Genomic DNA, 22,714 nt, shown 5'->3' on the forward strand with positions numbered 1-22,714 from the left:
AAACCATAATGTTCACGTCACACTGCAAGGACAGAATGTTTAAATTCTCCCCACTGTTGTTTAGTCTAATTCCAGCACCATTAGTTTGATAATATCTATTTCTGCAGATGTTAGTTGTAAGTGTTATAATTAGAAAAATCTCCTGGGTTTCTCTGCTTGGAAAATAGATTGATTTCTCTTCCTGAGGGTGAAGTTTTACAGCCATCTAGATACTTGGAAGAACCTTATTTTGCTGGCTTTTGACATTAGCATTTGTTCTCACAAGTCTCCATGCTGTTCTTCCTTTCCATTTTGTGGGGGCCACACATTATACCAGTCTATCTATATGCATTCAGCCAAAGAAGGATATAACTTTTAAAGTTGTATAATTAATCCATAATTTTTAAAAATGTGTGGATGCATTCATTTAACAACATTTATTCAGTTCTATGTGCCAAGCACTGACTAGATGCTACATATCAATTTTAATGTAAGTCTGTTCTAGGAATGACATGTAGGTGGCACATATGTACTTCCTTAATCTGTATCCACGGCAGACATCACTAATTGATCATGGCTCTCTTTCCTTCCAGAAATCACCGTTGGTGCATGAAAATAAACCTAGTCACCATCTCATGTCTATTCAGAAGGAATTTTCATTACTAGTGACTTCACATGTTAGGCTGCATTCTTGCTTCAGATTTGATTTAATTTAACATGTATTAAGTGCTTTTTGTATACAGGGGACTATAATTGCTATCATTCTGCCATGCACCACCTTTGTTGGGAAAAAAAAGTCTTCTTACCAGGCTGTAAAAATTATAACTCTTGGGCATAGACTTGGAATTCTAAATATTAGGCTAGCACTTGGAGTTTGCAAGGGGTTCTTGTGTGCCGATGAGAGGAGACATCTGCTAGGTACTTTTCCATTGTTGACTTTTCTGACGGGTTTTTATTCTCTCCCAATCCTGTTTTAGAATGCTCTGGAGAGACGGAAAAACTCGAAGGGCCAGGGTAAATCCAGCAGCAGTGCTCTGACAGGAGTCCTGTCTGCAAAGCAAGGTAGGATATCATGCTCCAGGAAAGACCACTCATGAGCGTAAAATACTACAACTGCAAGGCCACATCCCATCCAGGATGCTGCTTTTGTGGCCTGGGAACCAAGGCGGTCCATAGAAGTGGCTCCCTGACTTCCAAGCGCATCAGAGTTGCCGGGAGGGACTGTTAAAACACAGATTACTGGTTCCACCCCAGAGTTTCTGATTCAGTAGGTCTGGGGTGTGACCTGAGAATTATGTATTTCTAAAAAGTTCCCAGGTGATGCTGATGCTGGTTCGGGGACCCCACTTTGGGAACCACTGCATTCGAGGTTTTTCTAATGACTAGACCCCATTTGGGCATATTCCCCTAGATTGTGTTCGCCTTTCCAGAATGTTCTCCCTTTCCTAATCACCAATTCAGCATCTCCAAGGATGCATTTCGACCTCCTTGAATTTCCCCTTTTCCTGGCCTCTAGGATCAGAAAAGTCTCCTAGCTGCTGAAATCATTTTCTCACATAACATGTGCCTTTTTTGAAGAAGCTTTTATTGATTGCAATTTTGTTCCTCCTTCTCGTCGATTCCAATGAAAAATAATGATCTTCCAGGAACAGTCCAGGGGAATAAATAGCAGCACACTGGCTTCTGACACTTAATATTCAGAATTCAATGCTAAACATAAGTCTCAAGTTGAACATGCTCAGCTGGCCCACTTTTTGGTTGTTGATAGTGCAGACCAGCAACTATCATATGGCAGTCTTAATCAGCACTACAGTGGCTTAAAAAAAAAGTGCTGAGTCTCCAGCCTACATAACAACCAAGGCTCTTTTCCAAGCAACTTCTTTTTTCCACTCAACCAGAAAAGAACACCCTAGAATTGTTTTTCAAAAGAAAACTACAATACTCTATAAAAATGTGAAGTAGCCCATCTAAGTTTAGCTCTGGATACCATATATAGCAAACCATCTTTGAATGTTGATACCCAGTGTTATCATTGATGTGGGGAATGCCAGCCACACTCAAACACTGTGGCAGAACCATCAATCTGGCACAGCCTTTCTAGAAAACCTATGATGAAAAGCATTCTATCAAGAATCTATTGGTATTAGTAAACGAAATCTATGACTCTATGGCAGCGTGCTGTGGAAAGCCTTAAACTGGCCCCCTTTGAACCAACAAAAAACAATTACAGACATATGCAGACATTTTGCTACAAGATGTTGCTTATAATACATTGCTTATAATAAAAAATATTGAAAACACAATAAACGTCCAGCAGTAGTAAAATAACTCTATATCTTTTTTTTTTTTTTTTTTTGAGACAGTCTCCCTGTGTTGCCCAGGCTGGAGTGCAGTAGTGTGATCTCGGTTCACTGCAACCCCTGCCTCCCAGGTTCAAGTGATTCTTCTGCCTCAGCTTCCTGAGTAGCTGGGACTACAGGCGTGCGCTACCACGCCCAGCTAATTTTTGTGCTGTTAGTAGAGATGGGGTTCCACTATGTTGGCCAGGCTGATCTTGAACTCCTGACCTCAAGTAATCTGCCTGCCTCGGCCTCCCAGAGTGCTAGGATTATAGGCATGAGCCACTACACCCGGCCAAATAATTCTGTATCTATACACAGACTACAAAGCAGCCATCCAATTTTATGTTTTAAGGGAAATTAATGATGAATAATATTGTTAAGTGAAAAAAGCAGGGTTTTTTTTTTTTCATTTTTGAAAATAAAATTTGTGAGATTTATATTGTTTCTTTTTTTTTTAATGTCTGGTAGGAATACCAATGGTTGTTGTCCTTTTGTTTAACTCTTAGTTTATCTCCCTTTGAAGAGTGCTTTTGAAATACCCAAAGCAGACTTGAAGAACAGCCATTCGGAGTCAGGAAGGACACATAGGCAGGAGCACCTGAGTGACCCTAGGGCAGAAAAAAATGGTGGGAGAAGAAGCAGAAGTTGCAGATGTAGATTGGGGCCATGCTATGGATGGGGCTGGTGGTTTCTGAGAGCAATTTAAGCCATTTCAAGCCCAGCCAATCACCAATGGGGAAACATAGTTGTAACAGCATCACGTGTGAAAGAGTCACAGATGTTTTAGTAGATAGTATTGTCATATTATTCATTAATAGTGTTTTATTGCCAAAGAAGCTAAGGAAATCTTACATTCTATTCACAGAAGTAGGAAATTTGGGATAAAGGAGGTGACAGTCCTACTATGTGCTAAGCTAGTATACCACACTGCAATATCCCTTTATGTATTTATAAGTGGCATGCAAACAAATTAGGAATTTTTTTCAAGTATACACTTTAGAAACTAGACAAAAAAATAATTTTCTATCAGAGCCATCCCTAGATGACCGGAGACTTGTTAGCAGACTCATCCAGGGCAGGATATGCACAAGGGGTGGGTCTCTCTCATGTGGGTCTCAATCCTTCAATTACATGGAACTGTGTATGTTGTTTGGCTTTCATTTTGAACTTGGCCGTGAATGGGATTTGGCAGTTTGTGGAGTAACAAACATCCAAGAACAGCTAGATTTTGCATAATGTACTCTTTCCCAATATTTAGATATTTGCTATTTGCAGTCTGTTATATATCTTTTTGCCATATCTTTGTGCCACCTTGCTATTGTTTGCTTAATGTTTTTCTTTAAGTCGATTTTAAAGTGACTCATTTTACTTGGCCTTATCCTAAGTAGTAGCACCTGTGAAATCACTGGTTTATTATGCCATATATAACCTTTTCTATAATACCTTCAAACAAATGCATAGCTACTAAAATACAAAACATATTTTGAACTTTAAATAATCTCCTAAATTATCTTATCACCTGCCAGGGGTATCACATGGTGGGAAACTGACACAAAGCAAGGTGCTTGGAGCTAGGAGTCATTGTCATTTTCATGGCTGTGTGACCTTCAGCCAATGTTCTTAACCCATCTGCACCTTGTTTTGTCCATGAAATGGAAAAAATCAATATTCCGTAGGGTATCTTTTCCCCAAATTTTAAGACTTTATGTGTTAGTCATTATGAAAGTGTTTAAAATACTAGACAAATGCAAATATTATTATCCTCTTAAAAATTGCTGATAAAAGTCCTGAGAACTTCCTCCTTTCTGTTTAGTCCTCACACTGGATTTTACTTTGTTGTGTTGACACTTGAGGTGGACTCTCAATACCACACAGTCGCATTTTGAAGCTGGGGACATATCATTATCCAGGAAGGATTGACATTGGTTTGCATTCCAGTGTTTCAGAAGAATGACAACTGAGTTATATATTTTGTATCCTATCTAGTTCAGGATCTGCTATCTGAGGATCATGGATGCAGCCTCCCAGCTACTCCGCAGTCCATTTCTGACCTGAAATCTCTGGCAACAGCCCTGTTGGAAACAATCCACGAGAAAAACATGGTCATTCAGCACCAGAGGCAAACCAACAAGTAGGTGGCCTAACTCTTGGGTTGGGGTGTGGGCGCGAAGGAAGTGGGACGAGGCTACCAGAAGTGAATGTCAACCAGGTGGAACCACGGACCTGTAGGGAAGGTGAGATCCCTCAAATCAAGAAGGAAACTCACTAGAATGGTGCTTCTGCTTTATATCAGCATCTTGGCTCTCAGCTGGAGCCAAGCAAGGAAAGAGTACCAGCCACATTGAATGCTTACTCTGAGCTATGCCCTGAATAGTATGTATTTCCTGGGTGAGTTCCATAAAATAATTGCCTGGGTGACTTGACCCACCTCTCCTCCAGCTCTTCTTTTAGGGGAGAAACTGTCTCAGTGCCATTTGAAACTCCCAGCATGACTTTGAGGGTCTTTGAATGGCAGAAACCGCCCAAGCATCAACTTCCGTAGGCTGCTGGACCTAGAAAAGAATCTCATGTCACTCTTCCAGATCAGCAAAAAAGATGGTGAAAAGGCAGGGTAATTAAAATGGAATGTCTTATTTGGTTTTTATAGCATGTTGACTATATTATGTAAAACCAGGCAGGTTAAAGTAGCCATTAGAGATGACAGAGGCAATATCGAGAGTGTTCAGAGAATGGTGAATAAACAATAAATTAAAGTAGCAAATACTACACATGGTGTTGGCTTCGTGGGCATCCAACCTGTGCTCAGAAGGACCCCACGTTAGGTCTCATCCTCCACTGTCACCATCTTGGAATTCTTAGTCATTTTTTTTAAACAAGAGGGCCCCACATTTTTATTTTGCACTGGACCCTGCAAATTATGTAGCTGGTCCTGCTTGCAAGACAGACGTACACCCGGAACCAAAATGCAAGTGTGAGAGAACTGAGCGGGTCCTGGAAGGCTAGGCTTCAAGTGACAAAGGGAGGGACCAGAGAATCCGGGGCCTGACGAACGCAGGGGCATGAGATAAAGGCAAGTGGAAAATGATTGAACGTATTATAAAAACAAAATAGAAAAAGAGAAGCTGGAGTGAAGGGAAGATCGCACCAGAGATGAAGATGTATGTGGAAGAAAGCAGAGAGCAGCAAAGGGAAGCAGGGCAATCTCAAAGGGATGACAAGGGTAATTTATTGACAGGAGAAGGTTTAAATGTTCTTGAAAAATGAAATCTTAACCAAGGAATGAAAAGCCAGATGCTGAAATGCAGATGCTTCTCCGGGCAGGAAGAAGGAATGAGCATCCCCCACAGCACGAAATGTCCTCCGTGAGCTGGCTTCGTCGTTCCCTCTCTACAGAATACCTCATCTTTCAAGCCTTCTCAGGTCTTCTAAACCATGGTCCATTCTCAGCAGGTGACCTCAGTTCCTTATTCACTGAGAAAACGGGGCTTCTCACCCTGAGCCCCTCAGCTTGCAGCTGCCCCAAAACCAGTGTATCCCCATGTTCTGCTCACTCCTGTCTCCAGGAAGTACACCAGCCGCCATCTTGTTGGTCCCTGGGATCTTTTCTCTTCTGGGCCTCTGCTCCTCTGGGACCTTCTCTCTCGCCCTCTTCAACCTCTTCCCTTCCTCTGGCTTTTGCCTCTTTGCCCCGAGCCCCCAAAGCCTTTCCTCAACCCTGCTGCCTTCTCAAAAATACCACCAGCCTGGAATGTTTGCGAAGAAGGCCTCCTCTCCTTCCTCAACAGCCACCCTGTCTAAATGTATTCTGGGAGGTCACTTATGTTGGAATTGCTGGGGGGTGGGGACACTTGTTTATAAATGCAGAATCGGGGATTTGTGGGAGGGAAGGTTGGAATTCTGGATTTTAGTAAGTCCCGAATGAGTCCATGCACAGGAAAGAAAGATAACCTTGGCTTTAATGCCTCCCAAGACCTCTTCCTACATTTCCCACGGCATTCTTTCTTTGCAGGTCACCAGTATCCCCAAACTCCACCTTTGAGTCTCTTTCTTCTTTAATTTCTTCACATTGAGATTTTCATCTTGAAATCCAAGTAAGATGGATTTCAAGGGGGAAACTCCAGCCTTCTCCATTGTCTCATTTCCTTTTCCCACCTCTTCCCCTGACCCCTCACCCCAGACCCACTCCATCTTTTTTCTTTGTCTTCGGTGCTTTTTCCCCCACCTGGGAGACCTCATTCCCTGTCTCTGTCTTTGCCTCTCATTCTCTGCAGACTCTTCTCAAATCTCTTATCCCCACTACCCCGTCAAGAGCAAGACCAAGACCCACATTTCCAACTTCTGGTTGATGGTTTCTCCGGATATTCTTTCAGCTCCTCAAATTCCGTCAGTCAACATCCATCCTAATATGTTTCACAAATGGTTATGCCCTTTGACCATCACTTCTTCCTTGGGGAGACCCTCCCACAGCTCCATCCTCAGACCCCAGCCCTACCTCCCCCCGCCTAACCCACCTTCCTGCTACAGTTCTGAGCATGCCACTAGCCTTCCCTGCAAAGCAGGCTGAGTCCCCATTACCTGCCAAAGGCAGCATCCACAGGCTGTCGGCCTGACATGCCTCTGCAGAGGATTCCAGCCTCCTCTGACAGATTGGTTTCCTAATGTGTTCCTAACCATACCCACTGCAAACATGCCCATTCCCCAGGTTCATAGCACTCTCTCGCTCCATTGAGAAAGACTGACATTTTCATTTGACCATGTTTATTTTTGTTTCCATGTACTTTTTCATGTTTATTTTAAAAATAATTTTTGAACCCTCCTCTGGGTTGGTTTGTTTGTTTGTTTATTTATTTATTTATGACAGGGTCTTGCTCTATTGCCCAGGCTGGAGTGCAGTGGCACAATCTTGGCTCACTGCAACCTCCACCTCCTGGGTTCAAGCGATTCTTGTGCCTCAGCCACGCCTGACTAATTTTTTGTATTTTTTTAGTAGAGATAGGGTTTCACCGTGTTGCCCAGGCTAGTCTCAAACTCTTGACCTGAAGTGGTCCGCCCGCCTCAGCCTCCCAAAGTGCTAGGATTACAGGCATGAGCCAGCATGCCTTGCCTCTGTGGTTTTAATTTAATATTAATTTAAGGTTAAACAACAATGTATTTCCAAACTACTCCCAGCTACCTTAATCCCCTTCCTGGAAGAAACGTCCATTCCTCATTTGTTATGTATCCTTCCAAAGGATGCATAGACAGTATAAGCAAATGCACAATACATTTATGTATATATACATACTCATATATTTACATAGATATACTGTCTTTTTTTTTTTTTTTTTTTTTTTTTTTTTTACAAATGGTAACTGGTATTCATTTTTTAAAAAGCTTTCTTTTCTCATTGTTCTGCACCTTGATTTTTTTTTTCCCCTGTAATAATGGATCTTGGAGATTGCTTTATATCAGTACATAAGTTGCCTAATGTGCCGTCTTTAATACTTAGAAGGTCCTCTGTTTCATACTTTTAATAAATGTTTTATTGGGGGGCGTGTAAAGAAACTAATTATACTACACATGGAATGAGGGCTGAGAATAGAATGTGACTTTGGTCTCTGTGTGTTCTCCCGCTTGATTTAGCCTTGTGTAACTGAAATAATAAAATAGCTTTTGGAATACACTGGAAACTACCTTGGTCTCTGTGTGCATGCCTCAATTGCAATCTTAGAAAAAAATAATTAATTAATTTAAAAAAAAAAAGAAATGGCTTTATTTTGCTGGAGCATTATACATAGCATTAAAGGTGTTCCTTCCTGGCAGCGTGTGCTCCCCTGCTGATTTTCCACTACCTGACAGTTACCACCCTCGAGAGGCTCCAACCGGAGCCATCTCGAAGAATTGATGAAGAAACCTAGGACTTTACATCTTGAGCGACGTTCAATTAATAGGCAATTTTCTTGAGCTACTTCTTGCCAGCAAGTTGGCAGTTACCTGGTGATCAAGAAAGAACGGATGTGAGGTTCATTTGTCTTTCAAACCGAGTGGCAAAGCATTTGTGGACGAGGCGGTTGTTCAAGGGCTGTTTCACTGTGCACCACATTTAGTTCTCCAGGGTGGGGAGGTGGTGGTGAATATATGAGGACATATTGGCCTTTTGCTATCCTTCCTGCTATGCCTGAAACCGTTTCCTCTTCTCTTTCCCTGGCCAATGGTGAATGAGCTTGGAAGTTCAGCATCTTGGGGAGCAGCAGCAAGAGGGTGTCATGGATCAGAGCAGAGACGCCAAAGGAGGCCACTTGGGGTGGGAGGAGGCAGGGGCATCTCCAGGTGTGTAGAGACACAGTTACCCACCTCCCCTTTAGAGCCAGTCTTTCCTTAAAGACCCTCACTCAGGTATTCCTGCTGTCTGTGTTGTCCAGAGAGCAAGCACAGTAGTGCAGTTCCTGTGTGAGTTCTGTCTTCGCAGACTCCTTGTCCCACCTTCAATGATGTCATTACTATCTAAAACCACTGCAGGGAAGCCATCTGGAGGCCTGGCGTCCTGAGAGATGTCCCTAGACTACTAGGTAGATATATGCTGAAATCTACCCCAAAACAACCCATAACTAAATAAAAACTTTAAAATCTCCCTCATCCTGCAAGAAAAATGAAAAACAAAAAAACCCCAAACCTCTCTCAAGTTTGAGTTTGCCTCGAGCTACTGCCATTTGTCTCCTGCTTTTCCCTGCTAAGCTACTTGAAGAGTCGGCTATATTCACTTTTCCCAGAGTCTGCTTCTGTCTCAGCCCAGTCCCTTGGACTGTGGATTTCATCCCCTCTACTGTCCTGAAACATTCCTCCTTCAAGTGTCAGGCACATCTTCTAAGCCGCCTCTTCTCAACTCCCATCCGGTGTGACCACCTTCTAGAATAAGACAATATTGACCACGCTTCTCATCTGCACCCCTCTCAACTTGGCTTCCAAGGTGGCACATTGTCCTGGCTCTCCTCTGCCCCCTCCACTGTTCTTTCTGACTTCACATCCTCTGGTGGTGAGCTACTGACTCCGCTCCCCCAGCCTGCACTCTCAGATCTTTGCCTTTCTTCCTGTGTCCAGTGTGTCTGCACAGATCTCCCACAAGCATCTCAAGCTCATCTACCTCCTCGTTATTGTCCCATTCCTGTAGCACCCCTGCATCCCCACTGGCTTGATTTGGACCGTATCGATCCCACCTGGACAATGCCCTTCTAACTGATCTTTCTGCTTCTACTCACACTCGTTCCACTCCATTCTCAACTAGGCATCAAGAATACTTTGCCTAAACTTCCTCATGCTGCTTCCTTGCTTAAAACCCTTCACTGAGCTGGGCACAGTGGCTCACACCTGTAATCCTAGCACTTTGGGATGCCGAGGCAGGCAGATTGCCTGAGCTCAGGAATTAGAAACCAGCCTGGGCAACATGGTGAAACCCCGTCTTTACTAAAATACAAAAAAAATTAGCCGGGCGTGGCAGCGTACACCTGTAGTCCCAGCTACTTGGGAGGCTGAGGTAGGAGAATTGCTTGAACTCAGGAGGCAGAGGTTGCAGTCAGCTGATATCACGCCACTGCACTCCAGCTTGGGCAACAGAGTGAGACTCCGTATCTGAAAAAACAAAACAAAACGAAACAAAACAACAACAAAAAACCTCTTCACTCTCTCCCCATTGCCAATATAGAAAAGTCTGAATGCTGTCAATATGGCAGATAGGTCATTCATGGTCTGGGTTCCTACTGGTCTCTCTCGATTCATCTGCCATGTAGCTCTTCATTTCTGCTCTACAGTTTTAATAAGCATGTGTGTATTTTCAAGCCCATGTTTTTGCCTGGCCCCTCTGCTCACTAGCTGTGTAAGCCTGGGTGAATTAAGTGACCTTTCTGAGTCTCAGTTTTCCTATCTACAAAATAAGGCTAACAAGAGCTGACACATCAGTTGTTGCAGGACACCAAGGGAGTGTGTGTGCATACCTGGTATACAGCAAGTGATTAACAAATGCCAGCTGTTATTAAAGCCTTCCACTGCACCGTCCATGTATGTTTTTGTGTGTATGCATCAGTCAGTCTCCCACCAGATGCTTAGTCTCTCAAATGCAGGGACAGGGTCTCCTTCTCCTCATTATCCCCTTCAGCCTGTAGCGCAGTGCTTTACAGAGCTGGATCTCAGGAAATGTTTGTTGAATTGGTCAAACTGAATTTAATGGACTCGGCTCCTGCTGTTCTCTCCACCTATCCATGCTGCCGGCTACTAAGACGTAAATAGCCCCTCTTCTCTCCCTGGGCTGCGTCACACCAGGTTCAGTGGGCTCCCTGCCACGTTCTTTCAGTGTGAAGCTAACAGAGATCCTCTTTGCCATTTGAAACATTGTGGCTTGTATTTTGCAAGGCAGCTGCGGCCACATCCATGTTTCAACATGAACCGTTTTTAAGGAGCACTTCATGCAGACATGAGAAAGAATGTGTCAAGGTTGGTTTTAAAGTGCCATTATGGGGCATTGGTTAAGAGCATGTGCTTCAGAGGCAAGTCCAGGCTTACATTCCAGTACAGTGTCACCACCAGCTGAGTCTTGCTTATGGTTTTGGTCAAGTTAACTAACTTCTGTTCCTCACCTTCCTAGTGGGAAGAGGGGAGTATGGTGGATGAGATTGCTGGGGGCTGGGGAAAGACAGAACTTTGAGATAAACTGTGCATCCTTGGGCAAGTTGCCTAACCTCTGTGTTCCTTTGGGTCCACGTGTAAAAGGAGTACAACAATACCATGCATACCACAGGGTTTTTGTCAGGTTACATGAGCTAACACAGATGAGGTGAGTGTTCAGCATGGCCTCTGATGTGTGTTAAGGACTCAGGAAAGATTAGTTGTTTGTGTTAACAGTAACGCAGTTGCTATTGTTGTCGATGGTACTATTGTTATTATTTCTACTGTCGTAACTTCTACTGAGTCCATTTTACTACCTCCAGCCCTGCATCAGATGCTGATAAGAGTCAGGTCAGAGAAGAAAGCACTGACAAACTTAGGCAGGGGCCCTGAAAGTAGATTGCTGGGGACACCAGGAAATTCACTTCGTTCCATTTCTGAGAGAAACAGCTGCGTTATCCCGAAACATCAGAAAAAATATAACCCAGTATCTCTTCACCACACCTTCAAATGCCGCTCACACGGCGTCCCTCCACCTCCGCGGAAGAGTTAAGCCTTATCTTTTGTTTCCAAGAAGCAGCTACCTACAGATGATCTGATCTCATTAAGAAACAGGCATCAACTTGAACACTGTTGTGATTGCATCTCAAACTCATCAGCTGGTAAAAAGGGAGCTTGGATCAGAAGGTCTGGGCAAAATATGGAAAGCGAGATTACAAAAGGATAGCGCCTGTTGAAGGGTCAGGGACATGAAAGCAAAAGAGACCCAACAAATGGAATGAAAGTGGAAAGTAATTGATAAAGACTATGCATAATTTTAAGACTTAGGGAAAAGAAGAAAAGCTCTAAGTACCTAGATGGAAGAAAACCACGTAGAGTAATTCCTGAGTTTTCTGTGAACTCAAAGGGAATATTAATTAAGATGATACAAGTCAATTCAGGTAAAACAAGGATGAATCCACAGCCATATGTATGTGCAGATATATACATATTCATGCCTCTGTGTGTATGTGGGTGTGTGTAGCTATCTCTGGAATATAAAGAGAGATAGGAGAATAATTCTAGTGTTCTGATTTATCTTGCTGAAAGGAATTGAAACTTTGCTATTAAGGTGATTTCCACATTATTTTAGCACAGCAGTGCCAAGAAAATCCCCCAAATAAAATAAAGGCTGGTTTTTCAATTTCCAGCCCAATGGCAAGTGATTCAAGTTTTAGAGGACTATTAAATCATTTCCCAACTATATTTAATTTTTTATAGAGTGATGTGGGAGTCTGTATGCCCACATGTCTATCCATGCATGTAGTGAGAGTTTGGCTTCCAAGTAAACATTATGGCCTTTTCAAATACACACATTCTAGACTTTATATATCTTAGTGACTCAGAATGGTCACCTTGGAAAACAATATAATTATTCTAATGATTCTGCAATTACTGAAAACTCTTTTGAAATATCTCTTTTCATTCTTCCCATAGCTAATTATGAGTCATGAAAAAAGAAAGGCATTTATTTAATCAAATATATTTATCAAAAACTTCCCATGTATCAGGCATTGTGCTAAATATCAAGAATGTGGACATCAGTAAGACATGGGTCTAAGAAGGCTGATGGTATTATTTATTGACTCAAAACAACATTACCAAGCGTGTCCATCCATCTTATTTTTTAGACCTGGTTGTTTCCAAAAATCAGATTCACCCTCAAAGAATCAAGGTGTGATACTATTAAGGGCATTCAAAATTTATTGTCTTCTTTGCAATGAGCATTTCTTAAATAGAGATTCCATCAAATGATTTGGGCAGCGGTGGAGTCATCGTTTAGCTTCCCAGGAAAACTACCTTTGGGGAGAGGGCTCACTTTCATGGTATTTGAGTATTGTTTTTAATCATTCATGTACTTTCTATTTGCATATGCACTTGCAATAGAGCACATATTATTTACACACACATACATACAAATGCTCTGTTTTTAGCATATATCATAAATCTCAAAACTTTTCTACTAGGGCACCAGTGGGATCTCCAGGGCTGCGGGCTGACAGGAGGCTCAATAATCGACTGTCATCTTCTCCCCTTTTTTCAGAATCCTAGGGAATCGGGTGGCTGAGCTGGAAAAAAAATTAAGAACTCTGGAAGTTTCTGGTTTGTGGAGTCTTCCAGGTAAACAGAACTTCATGAAAACTCTTTTCCTTTTTTAAGAAATGAAGCTCCCACATAATTTACAAGAATCTTCTACCTTTTTAAAGTCCTTTTATTCTACCTTATTTAAAGTAGATCATTGCTGAAAAAATCTACAAGTGTTCTAAATTTAGAAACTACGTGGCAGGCTGCAATAAATATTCAGGGTCTCATCTGTGGAACTGTGAAGTTTAGCAAACCTGAATTCTGAAATTGTCACTGTGTCTATATATTTTTTTAACTTTTGTGAATGTAGTGAATTGTTTCTTTTCTTTTAATCTGTAGATATCCTATAAAGATTTATTCAATTTGTTCAATTTAATTATCAGCCCTAAAAGTTAATACAAGAACTTAATAAAGATTTGTGCAATTTAATCACTAGTCCTAAAATTGAATCTAAGAACATACAAAGATTTGTCCAATTTAATCACCAGTACTAAAAATGAATATAAAAACCGACAATTTTTCTAACCCAAAATGTACTCCACCACCTCCTTCTCTTCCCCTCCCCCATCCCGTTTTTACTTAGTCTGAAAATCTGAATTTCCTGTGTTTTTTTTTCCAGTTGTACACTGTATTTGGAAGCTCTGGTGTTCTACTTTAATTAGCTGTATTTATCCCACTTGTCTTGGTAAAATACTCCTTTTGTGAGACCCCAGTCAGCCATTCCCGTTGACTTTTTACTCTTCAGAAACTTGTATTTACCATTTCCACCATCTCCCCTTTCCCTGGAAACCATGTTGTACCTATAGTTTTAGTTAGTTCACCTTCCGCACAAACCAGTCTCCTTCATCCTTGAATCATATGGGTGCTTCCCTGGAATGGACGATAAGTAAAAGTCAGCACAGGGAGGCAGGTGGCCAACAACACATTTTCTGAAATGTAAACCTGAATCGCTGCTTTAGGTTGCCTGGATGTATGTTTCAAGAATTGGAATTTTTAGCCGTGATTCCTTAAATTTGATGTCAAAAGACGTAACAGAACTAATTACTGCCGGGTACAGTCCTGGGGATTTGAATGATCCATTTCTGCACAAGAATCTTTTGACGCTGTTAAAGCCTCATCTTCTAGGAAGGCCTTTCTTTTATTGCATTGAATTTCAACACAGTTGGGCAAATTGATCATGTATTTGTACATTGAGATTGCCATGTCTGTGCGTGTATGGGGGTTTTGATTTTTTTTTCTCAAAATGACTTGGTGAAATTTCTCACTGTTTCATTTCTACAATTTATATTAAAAGATGGAAGTTACTTGAGTGAACAAATGCCGAGAATTTTCTGTGGTTTTGTTTGGTCTGGGTACAACTTCAAATGGCTATTATGCACTAACAACTATTTCCTTTTTTCCTTTTGCTGCCTGAAGGCCTGAGCTACAATGTTTCAGTAGGATTTGGGAGTATGTTCTGTTTAAAATGTCTTGTTTTTGTGGCTAATATCAGCAGTGCATTATGTCATCCCTGCATGTAAATAAGTAGAAATGCATTATCTACCTTTCCTTGAGCTTTTCTGATTAGAATAGTCAATGGAAATAGAGAATTCAATTAGTACAAAACAAATATTAAAGGATGAAATTAGCTTTGGGGACTTGGCTGAATGAATTTTATGCTGTGGCCCTGTTTGTTCTAATCTCTGGTCTCCACATAGATACAAAATGGGAGGACAGGAAAGAGTGGCAGCTCCCCAGATCTGATACAGTTTATGTCATGGCAATAGCATTGACCTTCTGCAGTGGTGAAGGGTGTTATGATGAAGAAACATGTTATGATATTTTCAAACCATGTTGAAAGTAAAGGGAAAAAGAGCCTCTTCTAGTATAAATCAGATCAGTCTGTTCTGTCTGCTCATTGTTTTTTTGTGTCTCCATTTAAACTACTGAATAGTGGAATAAGACACAATACAATTTTTTTCTCCTCCTCCTCTTCCTCCTCCTCCTCCTCCTCCTCCTCCTCTTCCTCTTCCTCTTCCTCTTCCTCTTCTTTCTTTCCCAAAGTAGGAGTCAAATCATAGTGTTTAGCCAACTGGAGAGCAGAGTTCCAATGACATCAAAAAATTGCCAACTCTCTCTCATTTACCAACACCTGGGAAGAATCAGTGTCTCTTCCAGTAATAGCCCACCAATGTGTTGTTACCCTTTTGAGCATTGACTTTGTGAATTCAGTTCTGTACCAGGCATTCTAGACATGCTTATTGCCCCCTCCAAGAACCTGTGGTCCACTTAGGGAAGCAAGATGAATATACATCAAGCAGTGAGAGGAAAGTAAGAAATGGCCTATAATTCAATACCAAATTAATGATAAGGATTGTGTGTGTGTGTATGTGTGTGCAAGGGCTAGGGCTAGGATGGTGCAATAGTGTAAAGAAGTATGGAGGATGTCAGCAGTCGTAGCAGGCTTCCCTTCAATGGTAGTGTCTGTGGGCAGCCAGCCCTGAGCCAGTTAAGTGTGTGGGCCTAAATGTAACCCAGCTCCACTGATGATATAAGACATCCATTTTCCCCTTTTCCGCAACAGGGGGAAAGGACACCATACTGTTCAGCGACCCCACTCTTCCTAGTGGACAGAGGTCGAGATCCCCACTGCTGAAGTTTGTCGAGCAGCCCACTGAGAACAAAGCAGATCCCAAGGATGGTAAGTGCACCTCAATTTCTCCATCTTTACCTGGACTGTGCCTGCCACAGAGGAGTGGCTCAATGAACATCGGTCTCTTCCGCTTCCCTTTCCTGCTGCTGCTTTGGCATCATTGGGACATTCCTCAGATTTCCTCTTGTTGCTTCTGTGGGTTCATGTTGTTGGGAGGTTTTAACTGCAGCATGCAGGCCCCTGCTCTCTAGGCATGTTGGCAGAGAGGTTAAGAGTGAGGACCCTGCACCAGCTGCAGTGGCTCACACCTGTAATTCCAGCACTTTGGGAGTGGAGGTGGGTGTTTCACCTGAGCTCAGGAGTTCAGGACCAGCCTGGCCAACATGGTGAAACCCCGTCTCTACTAAAAATACAAAAATTAGCCGGGTGTGGTGGGGCATGCCTGTAGTCCCAGGTACTCAGGAGGCAGACACAGGAGAATCACTTGAACCCAGGAGGCAGAGGTTGCTGTGAGCCAAGATTGTGCCACAGCACTCCAGCCTGGGGAATAGAGCAAGACTCCATCTCAAAAAATAAATAGTGAGGACCCTGGAGCTGAACAACCTGGGTTCATGGCCAGTTCCATATCACATTGGCTATGAGAACTTGGGCTGGAGACTTCAGCCTCAGTTTTCTTCCCTTTAAAACAGTGACACGATCATGTCAACCTCAGGGAAATCTTGGCACGTTGCCTGGTACATGGGAAGTCTGCAAAGCAGTAGAATAGAGAGAAAAGCTCCTCTTCTACCAGATAGACTGTTCTGGAGGCAGGGTGTTCTGGAAGGGATCAAAGACCTATAGAGAGACCCGGATGAGCCAACAGGTTTAAGAGCCTGATCTCTTCTCGTGTGGGAGTCTTGTCTTCCCAACAAACTTCTTATCTTTTGAAGTTTTGCTTGTCTTGTTCTGCCACCCCAGTGTGGCAGCCAGCTTCCAAGAATGCACCAAATGTTCCCTATCCCTTGGTATTCATGCCCCTGTGTAACCGTCTTCCGTGTCGTATCAGGATCAGTCTGTCTGATTAATAGAATACAGAAGTGAGGGTATGTGAGTTCTACATCCAGGTCATAAAAGACATGAGACTTGTCCCTTATGCTCTCTCTTGGGTCGTTTGCTCTGGAGGAGGCTGGCAGCCATATCATGAGGACACTCAAGCAGCTATCCACACTGTTCACGTAGTGTGGAGCTGAGGCCTCCAGCCATCAGCCACTTGAGTGAGACATCCTGGAAGGAGATTCTCCCGCCCTAGTCAAGCCTTCAGATGCCAACGGCCCTGGCCAGCATTTCATGGGTGCCTCGTGAGAGACCATTAGCCAGAACCACCCAGCTCAACTGTTTTCAGACTTCTGAGTCTTAAGCTGCTAGGTTTGATGTAATTCATTACACAGCAATAGATAAACAATAGACATCCACATTTCCATCTTCTCTTGCTCAGACTCATGCCTTTAATCATTACCTCCATAAAATACTCTCAAAGTATTTTCCCCTGCAGGGTTCCATCTGCAGAGTTACACCCCACAATTTCCCAGAGCCCCAGCTTCCCTTGCCCTGAATACTCCGTGGACTTCTCAAGCGTGGCATCGCCAACTCTTCCTGCTTTCTTCCTTCTTTTTTTGTCACCCTCTCAGCTTTTCAGGCTTAAAACCTTGGAGCTGTCAACCACTGTCAACCTTCTGTCTCCATCTACATGTGGTCTTTCACTCAACTCTTTCTGCAGAGTTTTCACACCTCGGGAGCTACCGCCTCTGGCATGGGTCAGGCCCTCATTTTCTTGTCAGGAGGGCTCCTCTCCTGGTTTTCCATCCTCCCTGACTGTCTTTCCTTTATTCTCATCTTCATCCTGCTACTATAGAATAAAGCTTTTGGAGTACTGTTTCATCACATTTGTGCCGTGCTCAAAAATCCCAAGTGGCTGTCCACTGTCTTCCACTTAACATCTCAACTCTGCAGCCTGGCCTAGCCTGCCTTTCCAACCTCGTGATTGTCTGCCCTAAACACTGTGCTCTCAGCTAAATGGACTAACCAGCTGTGTCAGTTGGCTATTATTGGGTAACAAATCAACTCAAAATGTGGAACTTAAAGCAACAACTATGTATTGTTTTTCATGAGTCTTTGGGTCAGATGGGTAGTTCTGCTAATCTAAGCTAGGCTCTGCAAGCTTTCTCTTGCGTAGGGATGAGGGAGCCTTGCCGAGCTGAGCTTAGATTAGCAGAACCGGAACCACCCATCTGACCCAAAGGCTCGTGGAAAATAATGCATAGTCATTGCTTTAAATCACTCATAATAGCACGTGGAGTGGTAAGACCACTTCTTATCGCTGAGTAAGAAGACCCAGATAAGCCAACAGGGTTGAGAGCCTGATCATAAGACCATAATAGTTCATGGAGTGGTAGAAGCCAGGACATATCTGGGATTTGAGCAGAAAGGTTACTCCCCAAGAACATGTGGGAAGAATTTCTAGAGAGAGACCCTGACTTTAATTGGTTCCACACTGGCCAGAAAGCAAGGCTGGGTCTTTGCAGCCAGCCTCATGTGGCTGCTTGTAAGGCTGGCCTGGATCACTGTGGCCCCCTGTGTGATTTGGAGCATGTCTTGGATGGTGGTTATGCCATGCCGGCATCCAACGTCCACGTGGAGATCCAAAGCTTTCTGTCTGTTCTGGGCTTGCTGAGCCTCAGGGTGGACCTGGGCCTGCTAACCTGAAATGGAGCATGAGCCTGGCTTGATTTTCACAAGGGCGGTGTAAGTCACGGACTGATTCAAAATGATAGCTTCCAGAGTTGCATCATTAGCTCTCATTGTTCCTATCCCATCCTCCGACAGCGCTGGGTGGGAACAAGGAAGCATTTACGCCGTGGCTGTCAGCGTCCGGGATGGCCTCATCACTGTCGCATCTGTGATCAATTCCAACTGAAAGCAACGCACACTTGGGAGGACAGAGCCTATCAGAGAGCAGCTAACAAAGGAAGATGAATCGCCCCTTCGGGCCAGTGGCAGTGGGGAGTGGGGGACACACTTTTGGGTGATTAGCAATCTTTTAAGCAAAGAGATACTGTTGCTTTATCTTTTAGAGGAAATATTTTTTCTTTCCACATTATTTGTGTCATAATGCGTTTGTAGCCGTTCACTGCCTCCTCATCATTGATATGTGTATCATTATTAATAATAAGTGTTAATGATTCTGTTTGCTAAAACACCAAATAATTACGATTATTTGTAATATTTTCCTATTCTTGGCTGGTTCAGAAATATTTTATAGAAATAGCAATGCTATGTGTCTGTCCTTAAAAATAAAACGCCCACAGCTTAAGAGTTAAGATTCTAGAATCTTCAAAGGAGGATTTTGCTCCCACAGCAAGTAACCAGAGGTCCCAGTGATAGCTCAACGCTCGTGACATTTTTAATAACTTTTTTTTGTCTCCGGATAATGACTTGAGTATAATTTTAGGTATCTTTTGGATTAAAAAAAAGATAGTCTAAGGGTGGCTCATACTTGTCATCCCAGCACTGTGGGAGGCTGAGGTGAGAGGATCACTTGAGGCCAGGAATTTGAGACCAGCCTGGGCAACATAGTGAGACTCCATTTCTAAAAAAGAAAATGAAAACATTAGCTGCAAGTGGTGGCACATGCCTGTAGTCCCAGGTACTCGGGAGGCTGAAGCAGAAGGATCCCTTGAGCCCAGGAGGTTGTGCCTGCAGTGAGCTGTGATCGTGGCATGGTACTCCAGCCTGGAACAATGTGAGATCCTGTCTCAAAGAAAAAAAAAATTAAATTAAAAATTAAAATTTAGATTTGAAAAGAATGGGGGAGTGGGTTGGTAAATCCTGCTGTTGACTTACAATCCAGTCCTAGATCCTGGCTCCTGTAGCTCTGTGGTCCTAAGGCTCTGAAAATCTAGCCTTTGTCAGAAAAAGTAAACAGAGTAGGATTACAGCCTGAGTACATTCCTCTTATTGTGGCTGTGTTTTAACCCCTAATGAGGACAGCGGTGTTGGCGCCACACACAGCCCCCGCACCCGCTGCTTAAAAAGTTCTCCCTGCTAATCTCAGAGGTTAAAAGAGACTCATACCTTTGGACATGAGCAGAATGTCATCTAACGAAATGGCACAAGGCAAAATACCAGCAACTGAAAGTCCCCTGTGTAATTTAGACCACCCTCACTTAGATGTAAATTAAGGTAGAGAAGATTAAGCTGACCTCCAGTAAAAACACACCACAGATGGTTTAGGGGTTAGGTTGTTACGAGTAAGGTTAATTAATTTTTCAGGGGCACTAGAATATACTATTAAGTGTCCTGGAAGAAGTAATTTCATAAGAGTAATTTCCAGAAGGAGTTTATTCGTCTCACGTTGGTGGAAAATTTAGCTGCTGCAAGTACCGTAATTTACTCCTTTTAAATAAAGCCTCCCCACCATGCTGGAAACCTGCTCATTTTGACCCGCTGTTTCTCATGTCCCCTGTATGACCACTATAAAAATTTTCATCTGTGAGTATGAAAATTATGTGATTGCTTCCCTGAGCTACCTTAGATGTAGATAAATGTTTGTGCAAGTCAGAAATCTTTGTCTTTCTTTTTCAAAAGTACCACTTTAAGAACTTTTAGAGTAGCAACCTGAATACAACCTTAAATGAATACCGTAAATTCAAGGATTGCTTTCATATATTAACGAGTGGTATTTAAAGAGATGTACTCATATATTCATGGATTCACGCATTCATGTATATTGTTCATATATTCAAACATTTAATAAGCTATTTATTATTGAGTCCCCACTATGGAACAAGGTTAAAAAATTAATCAGGCAAGTTTCTATATTTAAGGTAGGAGTATTACTTCTGGCCAGATTTAATCAAATAGGCATCATGGAAGATGTGGAGGTGGAGGTGACTCTTGAAGTTCATCCCTGGGACACACAAGAGAGAATGATAGTCATGGAGGAATCAACTTTCTAAGTTATAGGTGCTGGGGACAGGGGTGGGCGACATGAAGGGCCAGTGTGGCTGGAGTAGAGGGAAAAAGAAGAGTTGGTTTGCCAGGTAGAAATGTAGATGGATGTTAGTCGTGGAAGGCCTTGAATGTCAGGTTATGAGCTTAGGCTTTGTTCCTGAGACACTGGCAGCCTTTAAATGATGTATAGCTGGGCAAAGACATGGTGAGATTTGTGCTTCAAGCTTGCAGTGCTGCTCAAACTGAAGTGCGCACCCACATGACCCAGGATCTTATTAAAGTGAAGGTTCAGAACCAGTCATTCTGGAGCAGAGCCTGAGACCCTGCATGTTTAATAAGCCCCCGGGTGATGCTGCCACTACTGGTCCATGAACCACACTTTAGGTAGCAAAGCTTTAGGGAAGGTTCCTGTCTCGCAACAGGTTGGATTAGTGCAGGAGGAGACTAGAATCAAAGGAACCTGTTAGAAACCAACATACCTCATCCTTGCTAAACAGATCTGAATAGTTGTTTTTTCAAAATCCAGGCTTGATTTATTCACACATCTATACATCTATATATTGCGCATCAGGAACTAACATACCTTATCCTGGCTGAACAGATCTGAATAGCTATTTTTTAAAAAAAATCAAGGCTTGCTTTATTACCTTCATGTGTTTCATTGTAAGCACAAGTAATGGTCTCCTTTGCAGATACAATGCTTACTGAGGTCAGTGAATTCTTAGGAGAGTAAACATAGTTGTCTGTGACTAAATGCAGCCTTCAGAAAGCATAAAGTAGATTTGGTCAAAATTCTGTCCCTGGGATTTGTCTGTGGTCATCAAAAAGGCTAAAGGAAATGGAAACTTATTTTGATGTGAAAAGCAAATGTATATCAGGAGAATTAGAGCTATAGGGTGTGGTGACAGCAGCCAAGATCCACCTTACTTAGCTGAAACCCACAGTCCCTTTCTCTGTTGATACTGATGTTTGTTATCACATCGCTGCTTCTGTCTGTGATCATTTTCTCTTCCTTGTGCTGCACCCTTCATCTTGGCAGTTTCATTTGAGTCCTAAAGTCCCTCTGATTTCACTCTTTCATTTCTTCTAGAGCTTCTCAGAGTTTTTACCAAGGTTCAGTCATTTAAAAACTTTTAAACCTTTGATTAAATAAATAAATGCTCGAAAGTGTATTCAATTATGTAATTAAGAAATGCTCACCACATACCATGCATATCAATAAATACTTTTATGTCATATCAATACTTTTATGTTGTATTAAAATTAGAGTGGATCACAGATGTAATAACATTGTTACATGTTGCAGAAATTCTAAGCTCCATTTTAATTCAAACTTGTTAGATTATATTTCTTTTTTAGGTTTTATTTATTTATTTATTTATTTTGAGACAAAGTCTAGCTCTGTCACCCAGGCTGGTGTACAGTGGCTCGATCTTGGCTCACTGCAACCTCCACCTCCTGGGTTCAAGTGATTCTTCTGCCTCAGCCTCCTGAGTAGCTGGGACTACAGGCACACGCCACCAAACCCAGCTAATTTTTTATATTTTTTTAATAGAGACAGGGTTTCACCATGTGAACCAGGCTGGTCTTGAACTCCTGACCTCGTGATCTGCCTCTTTAGCCTCCCAAAGTGCTGGGATTATAGGCATGAACCACCGTGCCCAGCCCTTTTTAGGTTATATTTAACCTAAAGTATCTAACCACATGCTTAGTCTCATGTGTTTTTAAATATACATTTTTTCTAAATTATGAAATAATCTTTGTAAATTCATCTTATAAATTGTCACCACATACCTGTCACCTGCCAGGGTCTGAGTTCCGGAAATATTGGGTATTGTTTGCACTTGCCTTCTGAATGCTTACCTGTTCATTGGCTAGGGGGATGGTCTAAAAGTCACATCCAGCTGAACCATGGGGAAATATGCCTCAGCAATTTATCTAGAAACCTTAGAAATCCAAGCAATGTTTGGTGTTGGGCAAAGAGAAGAGTGGGCAGATGCAAGGAACATTTCTG

General features: G+C 42.5%; 1 protein-coding gene across 3 annotated transcripts in view; it reads left to right on the forward strand.

Moving 5' to 3' along the window:
* CCDC149 (coiled-coil domain containing 149) overlaps window positions 1–22,714 on the forward strand; it is a 105,623-nt gene that overhangs the window by 75,662 nt on the left and 7,247 nt on the right. For 2 of the 3 annotated variants that reach the window (XM_009206616.2, XM_009206617.4), the window contains exons 8-12: window positions 957–1,041; window positions 4,308–4,452; window positions 13,039–13,115; window positions 14,496–14,528; window positions 15,643–15,759. In XM_009206616.2, the coding sequence (XP_009204880.1) occupies window positions 957–1,041; window positions 4,308–4,452; window positions 13,039–13,115; window positions 14,496–14,528; window positions 15,643–15,759 (457 nt within the window). The remainder of the gene's footprint in view (window positions 1–956; window positions 1,042–4,307; window positions 4,453–13,038; window positions 13,116–14,495; window positions 14,529–15,642; window positions 15,760–22,714) is intronic. The other variant, XM_003898546.2, reaches the window with a different exon arrangement.

The sequence above is a fragment of the Papio anubis genome, chromosome 3, assembly GCF_008728515.1.
Source record: "Papio anubis isolate 15944 chromosome 3, Panubis1.0, whole genome shotgun sequence".
In the NCBI taxonomy this organism is placed as follows: Eukaryota; Metazoa; Chordata; class Mammalia; order Primates; family Cercopithecidae; genus Papio; species Papio anubis.